This window comes from Gymnodraco acuticeps, unplaced genomic scaffold (assembly GCF_902827175.1).
Source record: "Gymnodraco acuticeps unplaced genomic scaffold, fGymAcu1.1, whole genome shotgun sequence".
NCBI lineage: Eukaryota > Metazoa > Chordata > Actinopteri > Perciformes > Bathydraconidae > Gymnodraco > Gymnodraco acuticeps.
In genome coordinates, this window is record NW_022991375.1 from 1,877,636 (window position 1) to 1,887,391 (window position 9,756).

At 44.0% G+C, this 9,756-nt stretch overlaps 1 protein-coding gene across 1 annotated transcript; it reads left to right on the plus strand.

Moving 5' to 3' along the window:
* Positions 1-5,269: 5,269 nt before the first annotated feature.
* Positions 5,270-7,127, plus strand: dlx5a (distal-less homeobox 5a). Its single transcript, XM_034241073.1, has 3 exons — positions 5,270-5,842; positions 6,243-6,427; positions 6,623-7,127. The coding sequence occupies exons 1-3, from the start codon at positions 5,485-5,487 to the stop codon at positions 6,935-6,937; spliced, it is 858 nt and encodes a 285-aa protein (XP_034096964.1). The 5' UTR covers positions 5,270-5,484; the 3' UTR covers positions 6,938-7,127.
* The last annotated feature ends 2,629 nt before the right edge of the window (positions 7,128-9,756 follow it).

Consider the following 9,756-nt stretch of genomic DNA (forward strand, 5'->3'; position numbering starts at 1 on the left):
GAAAGTGGAGAGCGCGGGGCTGCGCTTGGAGGACGTGGTGTTCGGCGACGCGGGCATTACTCTCCTGTGTGACGTCTCTACGGGCCTGGCGCGGCCTGTCGTCCCTGCCAGCTGGAGGCGTCCTGTGTTCGAGGCTGTGCACGGCCTGTCACACCCCGGCGTTAAACCTTCGGTGCGTTTGGTAGCGGCGAAGTTCGTTTGGCAAGGACTGAAAAGGGACGTGAGGACTTGGGCCAGGGAGTGCGTGGCTTGTCAACGCGCTAAGGTGCACCGCCACACGAAGGCCCCGTTGGAGCGTTTCCTGGTGCCTGAGAGGAGGTTTGATCACGTCAACATTAACCTGGTTGGTCCGTTGCCTTCCTCTCAGGGGTTTTCCTACCTCCTCACCATGGTGGACAGAACGACCCGTTGGCCGGAGGCGGTTCCGCTCGTTTCGACATCAGCCGCAGACGTTGCCCGGGCCTTCATTGCAATGTGGGTGTGTCGTTTTGGCACCCCGTCAGACATTTCCTCAGACAGGGGCTCTCAGTTCACGTCCGAGCTCTGGAACGCTGTGGCAGGCGGTTTGGGGGTTAAGCTGCACAGGACTACCGCTTACCACCCTCAGGCTAACGGCCTCTGCGAGCGCTTTCATCGCTCCATGAAGGCGGCCCTCAAGGCCGGCCTTACGGACGGTAACTGGGTCGACAAGCTGCCCTGGGTGATGCTGGGCCTGAGGACCGCACCTAAGGAAGATCTGCAGTGTTCTACAGCGGAGATGGTCTACGGTCAGCCGCTGAGAGTTCCGGGGGATTTCCTACCAAATGCATCGGCTCCCTGGTCGGCGTCGGCCCAGCGGGCTTTCCTGCGTGACGCCGCTGAGGCCTTTACTCCGATCCCTACTACTCAGCACGGTACTCAGGTGTCCCAGGTTCCCGCAGAGCTCCGCTCGGCGGAGCACGTGTTCATCCGGCACGATGCGCACAGAGGCCCCCTGCAGCCCCCTTATGATGGGCCTTTCCGGGTCTTGGAGCACGGGGACAAGCACCTGGTGGTCGACCTGGGTGGCAAGGCCGAGCACGTCTCGGTGGACCGGGTGAAGGCTGCTCACCTGGACTTGGACCAGCCTGTGGTGCTGGCTCGACCTCCGCGACGGGGCCGCCCCCCGGCCTCGTCCCCTGTCACGGATTTAAGACCTGTTGTTCCGGTCCCTCCCCTTCCGGGGGCCGCACAGGCGGGAGTCACTTTTCCGACTCCCGTGCTCAGGAGTCGTGGGGGTCGGCGTGTCGTTCCTCCCCGCCATGCTGATTTTGTTTATGTGTGAATTCTGGGGGGGCTTGTGTGGTGACACGTTATTGGACATAATTCACCTTGCTTATTGTGTTGCCACACGGACCCTTTAGTGGGGAACACCTGTAGCTTTAGCTGCCATTCCTGCTAGCTCATCAGGCAGAACAATGCATGTGTTAACCTCTCTGAAAGTAATGGATAATAAAGATTGGAACTCCATTCTTAATACACCGCCTCCGACTCTCTTTTCACGGCACTACAATGTATGCATAAAGGGTTACGTCCTTAGCTGGCTAATAAGTAACAAGCTAAGCTACCAAGCACACAAACACCTGCGAACGGGGTTAACATGTATAATATTATCATTTTAGACTTCTTGGAAGTTCTGTTAGTACATTCAAGCGCACAGCACGACATTTTAATTGTCTGGTATTTGTAACAATATTCTCTAAAAGGCACAATCACCACGAACACGGCTAAAGCTAAAGGGTCAAGTACAGTGCTATGACTAACTAACGTTGTCGCCTCTATGGTTGTAGCCTAGCAGAGTGGATAAGTTGCTGTTAGCTGACAGTGAGGCATGTACGTGTCCATCAACGTGACCACGCCCTAATTTATGCAAAAACGTTAAGACCTAATATAAATAAAAGGGTCGTGTTAGAAAACAATTCACTTACAGATTCATAATCATGAAGGTGGAATCTAACTATATCGATAATAATATTTATTGCATCCATGGGTAGAAACATGTTTTTTTTCTGCTGTAAAATTGGGCATTTTAACATGGGGGTCTATGGAAATTGCTCCTTTCTGCAGCCAGTCCCTAGCGGCCCATGTATGAACTGCAGTGTGTGGCACTTCCGTATTGGCTTCCCGGCTGTTCCCCAGTTTGCCGCTTGTACCACACACACCTACAGCTCCTAAAGCATAAGCCGTTGTGTATTTTATTATGTGAAGCAATGGTCTTAGAAAAATATCGACTCTTTGTTTGTAGATATCTACTAAACTAAAGCAAATAAAGAGAGTAGGCCTGTTATACTGAGTGATATATATTATACACACTGCTCTGCTTTCTGCATGGACCTTACAGCTGTTCTCTCTGGAAACATCGCGACGAAAGCAGTTTCTAAAATAATATCCAGGGGATGCATGCATAGCTGTCATTGGCTGAGATAAGTCCGGCCGTGCGTCACGCCTCCACCGTTCCCGGAAATGCATCCGTGGAGGAGCCGTGGAGGAACCATCAGTGTATCCTCGGTTATAGCTCCTCCAGAGAGCCTCCTCGACGCTCGATGCTCGGTCCTCGGTGTGCATTTAGAGAAATGAGACGTCCTTAAAAATGGCGCGCTGAAATTCATTTCCGGGTCACTACCGGAGGACCGAGGAGTCGAGCAGTCGAGGAGGGGACATTTGAGTATTGAGAAGCCTCTAATATATATAGTTAACCACATATATGTCCGTGCGGAAACAATACCCCCAACCTGTAGTTCCATGTGTGAATTATGTGTCAGTGTCAGTGGCGAGCCGTCAGGGCCCTCTAGGCCCTCTGTGAGGGCCTAAGATATTCTAAAAAATAATATTTGAAAACATTAAAAAAAACATATTTTTTTAAATATTATTTTTTATATTTTTTTGTTGTTACATTTTTCATTAGTTTTACCAAAATAACTTGATTTAATTGTATTTAAAATAATATTTCCAAAGAAATAAATCCTTCGAATCTGCCTGTTCAGTTTCTGTTGGAATGTGAAGGGTTAAATGCCGTCTCTGCGAGTTATGTGAAGACGGGAGGGCTTGTTGGTCCCTCTCTACATTCACAGAGGGCCCGCTATAGTAACTCAACGAGAGAGTAAAGTCAAATGACAGTACAATTGACCAATCATATCTCTCCTCTAAATGGGCGGGCTTTATTTTCGCGGACTTTATGACCAGTTCCGCCCGCTGTGAGGTCTATGCAAGTGGTGCAGTGACGCGTCCTAAAACCCGGAAGTAAGCTGCGCTCGGATTCCCTCGACAGAAAGCAGTGGGATTTCTCCATAGGGTTTTGGAAAATAGCTGGAAATAAGGTCTGTGGAAAACGAACCTGTTAGATAAATACACGTTTTGTTCAGCCGGATAATATCCACATGTCTACCCTACTTTTATTATTTTCGAATCATAAATCTAATCGATAGATTTACGGTCGATAGATTTATGATTAGCATAAGTTCGTTCATGATGGCTCTGTTCAGTGATAGTGATGACATCGTTGCGAAATTATTAACCGAGTCATTTTCAAGATTGAGTTACAATGATAAACTGGAGTGGTAAAGGATCAGCTGCATGACCCGCCATCAAGTGCTTCATCCAAAAGGACAGGAGGATGGACTTTGTGTTTCAGTGATTTATTATCAAAGGTAGGCCTAAGTCATTTTCAATGCGGGCCGCCATGCCGACTTAATTCATTTGTAATTGTTACTTGGCTGTGGGTGCCCTGTCATGATAGGTGTTTATATAAATGGTGTTGTTTTGTGTGGTAGAGGGTCGCTGTCATTGATGCGTTTTTTTTCGAGGGAAGGGGGGGGGGGGTCAGAGGGCCTAGGTATAAAAGTCACGGCTCGCCACTGGTCAGTGTGTTAATAAGTGATCACTACAAGATACTTGTACTTTACTCAGTGCTGCACCTGTTCAAATCACGCTAAATTTGGTCATGAGGCCCTTGCTTTTTGTACTTTAAGTATATTTTGATGCTAATACTTTTGTAGTTTTACTTGAGTAGCATTTTGAACGCAGGATTTGTACTAGTAACATAGTATTGCTACATTCTGGTACTTCTACTTTTACTCAAGTACAACATCTGAGTACTTCCCACCTCTGATTATCTTTAACCTCACACGTGTTGCCTTAAAGCCTTTACGACAAATTGGTTTATTTGTGTTGAAAAGTTCATATTTTAATTATTTTATTTTTTAAATATCACGTTTTAAATAATTGCATTGCACAGAACATATATATACATTTCAAATAATCTTGTTAAAGGATTATATATTTTTTCATTAAGACGTGAAGAATGTTACCCTTCAATTTTGTCTAAGAAGGTGAGATTTATTATTTAATTTAAATTTTTAAAGGTCTTGTATTGTTATATGTCCTATATATTATGTTGTATTGTTGGAGGAGCCTGGGATTTAGGATTTTCTTTGCCATATCTACACTGTAGCTCTGTATATGACAACAAAGCCCTGGAACATTAAGATCAACTTCCTCATCCATTTTCTTGGTATAATGTGTCTTGTTTGTGAGTGAAATGCAGTTCCTCAGTTAGCCCACTGGTCGGCACTGTTCACCACTGAATGTGCAGAGCGTTGATTTTGCATTCTCTGCTGCAGGTTTTAAGATGAGATAATATCCGATTAATCTTTAATGATGCAGTTCGGGTTAGTTGGTCAATTTTGGCATTATCGAAAACACCAATCAAAGAGCAATTTGCTTGATTTGGAAAAACTGCTCATAAGAATGTAACGAGTGTTAGGTGTAGAAAATATTTTATATAGCACTAATTTTGATCCACTGATAAATTGTTGAACATGTAACACTGTTAGATCTAAGACTATGTTTTCAGGAATGGTGTAGTAGGCCCAAAATATAACCAATTTTCTCAATTAATAAGTTATAGTATTATGTATTTATTGTTATTTCAATTTACTACGAGATGATTTGATGTTCTTGTCATTTTGGGGAGATTTTGTTGTAAACACAATTATTATAATGTGATTCTGAAAATGCATAATTAAAGAATAATAAATACTATAGTAATAATCAGAAGGCCTTTATGAGGTTTAGTCCTTCTAATTCATCCTGGTGAAAACGTGGATTGATGACACGGCCAACACTTTAATCGCTCTTATTGATTGATAGTATAAAAAACATAACAATGCAGCCTCATAACCCGGGTGGTTTCCCCCCTATAAGAAAGCTGGCTGAGTGAATTGGGTGTAGCTGTGTCTGTGTGCGCCTTGGCCAATGGAACCAGATCCTCCCTGTAGTGCGTAAGAGCGCGATTTAGGATTTAACCAAGTCTTTGCTGCGGGGCTGGCTGCAGTCTTCACCAGAGCCCGACGGCCCGAGAGCCTTTCAACAATGCCAGTGTAGTTTTCACAGCACCTTGGAGTCAGACTGCCTCGCTTTTTTTTTGTTGCTAATCAAAGAAAACACACACGCTTTCCCTCTCGAAGTATGACTGGAGTATTTGACCGAAGGATCCCGAGTGTGAAAACTGCAGATTTCCAGAGCTCCTTTCAGATTTCCACCATGCACCATCCGTCTCAGGAATCTCCTACTTTACCCGAGTCCACCGCCACGGATTCTGGCTACTACAGTCCCACCGCTGGAGTCCCTCACGGCTACTGCTCGCCCAGCTCCACCTCGTACGGGAAGCCTCTCAATGCCTACCAGTACCAGTACCCGGGTGTAAACGGATCCGCTGGAAATTACTCGACAAAATCTTACACTGATTACAGCTCGTACACGACCCCCGCCTACCACCAGTACGCGGGGACTTACAGCAGAGTGCAAGCCCAGCCGAGTCCGCAAGGTAAGGACCGCACATTTATCCATTATAATAATAAATAAAGACCAGATAATTAGTCCATTTATACCGAATAAGCGTATTGAAAAACGTGTCCTTGTTTTATAATTTATAGTATTTTCTTTTTGCATTATAAAAAGTGCAATACAAAGCTGAAGGAATAAATAAAGAATACTTTGTATTTTGTTATGTTTTCTAAAGAATACATCTGTTTTAAAGATGTGATTTTAAAATATAAAGGAAATACATGGCTATTGTTTTTTGCCAGCCTAGAATGCATTTATAAAATTGGATTTTCTTTGAATTCACGAGATAATATAGGCGACAACACCCAGAATAATATTTTAAATACAATGCGAATGTTACATGCAAACGTGCTTATTCTTGCTGTCATTATTTTTAACAGAAAAAGAAATCAGCGAACCCGAAGTGAGGATGGTGAACGGCAAGCCGAAGAAAGTGAGGAAACCCCGGACTATCTACTCCAGCTTCCAGCTCGCCGCCCTGTCGAGGCGCTTTCAGGGCACGCAGTATCTGGCGCTGCCGGAGAGAGCCGAGCTGGCCGCCGGGCTGGGACTCACGCAAACACAGGTGAGATTTAAATCAACATTTGTGTTAGACATTTTTCATAGCTTGACATTTTTGTAATGCCCCTTTGTTTAAATAAATAATAAGGACCGTTTTGGTGCGTTATTTCTGTGCGCCTTTACGCACCGCTCCTCCTCTGAATCTACTGTTCCTGACGTTATATATGAGATATTAATGCTGCTGTTTTTCCTCTTCCAGGTAAAAATCTGGTTCCAGAACAGGAGATCAAAACTGAAGAAAATCATGAAAAGCGGAGAGCTTCCACCTGACCACAGCCCCAGCTCCAGCGACCCCATGGTGTGCAACTCTCCACAGTCCCCGGCCGTTTGGGACACACAGGCCCCCTCCAGGCCGCACAGCCTGCAGCCACAAAGCATCAACACCACGGCTTCTAACTTTTTGGAAAGCTCGGGCTCATGGTACACCTCAGCCGGCAGCTCCATGGCCGCCCACCTGCAGACCCCCAACTCGATACAGCACTCGTTGGCTCTTGGAGCAGGGACGTTATATTGAAAAAACCCTGTTGTTCATTTCAAATCTTTTTTTGTATCCTTCTATGGGACTCGTGTTCAAATTTCAGAGGAATATGCAATGTATTTGATGACAGTCATAGAAGAAACGTGTAAAATGTGTAAATGTGTGCATGTAATTTATTGCATTTTGGAAGACTATTAAACGTTTAAATGGACAATGGAACTTTTAATTCTCCGGCCTCAATGCAGTCTCTTGTTATTTAACCTTCTATTATTTACACTGAAAATCACGACGAAGACTCACACACATAAATAATGTTTGTGAGCCTCAGGTGACATTTCCACACAAGGTTGTAAATCACAGCTGCTCCGTATTGAGATGAATATAGAAAACGTCAACATTTGTATTTGTTATCCGCTTGAACAACTACAATATATATTTATTCTGTCATGATTTGTATTAAATATTACGCAGATAGAATCAACAATTGTCCTGAAGATGGGATGAAAAAGATCTGCCTTTTCGTGAGGAATGTGCCTTGATTTCCCCTCAGACCAGGTTCATTTAAATCTGCATTTGCAATGATGTGGAATAAAAACAATTACAGTTAAAATGTATGACTTTATTTAACAGACATTAGGTAAAAATGTAAATACATTTATGAGAAAGCATGGCAACAAGCCTCCATGCGGAATAATTACAATCCTTCATTCAATACCGGTGTTTCTTGAACTACGATTGATTGCTATTTTATATAATATTCCTGTAATAATCTTGCTAAATATCATTATTATAATCCTAAAATATTTTATAGTGTTTGTGAAGTTGTGTTCTTATAAGTGGCTATTTTCCTTGATTGTATTTGTATACAATCTGATTAGGCATCATACCCCAATAGTGTTATTATTATTATAAAATTCACATTTTAAATTAACTCATTGTTACAATAATCCCACAGTATTTCCCCCGTAACAAATGGTATTATTATTATTACTATTATTAATACTATTATTTTCACTGCCTCTGATCAACACCAGCATGATCACCTTTTATCACTCGTATTGTTTTTTAGTGGGTAGCCTGATTGAGCCTTTCAGTCGGTTCCTGTTCGTCTGTAAAGAAAATGCCTGCTCCTCGCAGCAGACAGTCTGCAGTCGCTCTCGCTTTGTGTCCCCTACAATTAGCCGCTTTGAATGCAGAGAGGAGGCGAGGGGGGCGGCACGGAGATCTGAGACAATCCGCATTCCTGTGGGGGTAGACCGGCTCCAGAGCTCTGCCACTCCCGGCCGCAGCCCACCTTCCGGGTGAAATAAAAAAGAGAGAAGAAAAAGAAAAGGAAAATCCCCCACAATTTCACCATGTTATTAGCAACCAGTAATACCAGCGCAAAAACCACTAAACAAACCAGTGGCACTGTGGGAACATTGGGGATCTGAAAATTGATCTAATTGATTTTGCCCGGCCATATGCAAAAAGATCATACAAGTGAGATCTCACACACACACACACACACACAACACACACACACACCACACACACACACACACACACACACACACACACACACACACACACACACACACACACACACACACACACACACACACACACACACACACACACACACACACACACACACACACACACACACACACAGTAAACAACACTGCATCTGACCCACACACTGACCCATGCATGTTACCATTTCCACCTGACACAGAATCCTCTTCCTGATTGCAGTCTAACAAACTTTACTCTCTCTCTCTCTCTCTCTCTCCTCTCTCTCTCTCTCTCTCTCCTCTCTCTCTCTCTCTCTCTCTCTCTCTCTCTCTCTCTCTCTCTCTCTCTCTCTCTCTCTCTCTCTCTCTCTCTCCCACGCACACACGCACACACACACTTAATCTACAACGCCATGCACCGTGCATGTTGTTGTTTACAGCCTAATTTCTGCTGTATACTAAACGGTAGTCCTGTAATTACAATGCGAGCAGGTCACTCCCGAAATGTAGTTTTTTTTCACAATGCACGTGCATGATGTCAAGAACACTCAGGTGCGCGCACAGATGCACATAGGCAACATGTGACGGGTTGGGAGTGAGAACGTGTTGTTATATCACACACAAACACAAAAACACTATACTGTATGTCCTCCACCATCAAACTCTCTCTCTCACACACACACACATACACACACTAGTGCCATTATATCGAGAGCCCCCGTTTATTTCCAACCGAACATTTCCCACTCAGCTAGTTTCCCCCCGTTTTGCAAATCGAGTCTAAATAATGACAGTTAGTTTTACTGGACAGCTTCAACTGTAACACTCCACAATAATTATTCTCCAGGATTAGGGCCTCCATTATCATAATCTGGACATTGACAATTACCTATAATTTGCAAAGATGCGCTTGGTTCTTGATTGCAGAGGGCTTTTTTTTCCCAAGCTCGCCATCACTAAACAGTGACAGTAATAACAGCTAATTTTGCAGGCAATATATAAGAGCTTACCGGGGTGTGCAAACACTTTCCCACCTGGATTTGCTTATTCAACCACCAGCAGTAAAACCGTGCAGACCTGTTTTGGTTATCTGTTAGACATGCGGAGAAAGGTAAGGATGAGTCTTATATCTCCTCTGCTGTGACTGTTGCTTATATTTGAGGAGGCTGTGACATTGCATGTTACTCCTCAGCTTAATCATGTTGTTTCCTGCCAAATTGAACGTTTTCCTCATATCTTATTTGCAATTCTATTTACTTGAGATACCATTTGGATTGTGTCTGTGTTTATGGAGGTTGTTCCGGCGCTGTTGAGCCGTACAGTTATGTGGTGAGATCTTGTCAGGTGTAGGAGCTTTTA

What these genes read in the sequence shown, in the direction of transcription:
- dlx5a (XM_034241073.1), top strand. Translation starts at nt 5,485, where the DNA reads ATGACTGGAGTATTTGACCGAAGGATCCCGAGTGTGAAAACTGCAGAT. An exon ending in AGCCCAGCCGAGTCCGCAAG is followed by an intron (nt 5,843 to 6,242) that starts GTAAGGACCGCA and finishes TATTTTTAACAG; the next exon opens with AAAAAGAAATCAGCGAACCC. An exon ending in TGGGACTCACGCAAACACAG is followed by an intron (nt 6,428 to 6,622) that starts GTGAGATTTAAA and finishes TTCCTCTTCCAG; the next exon opens with GTAAAAATCTGGTTCCAGAA.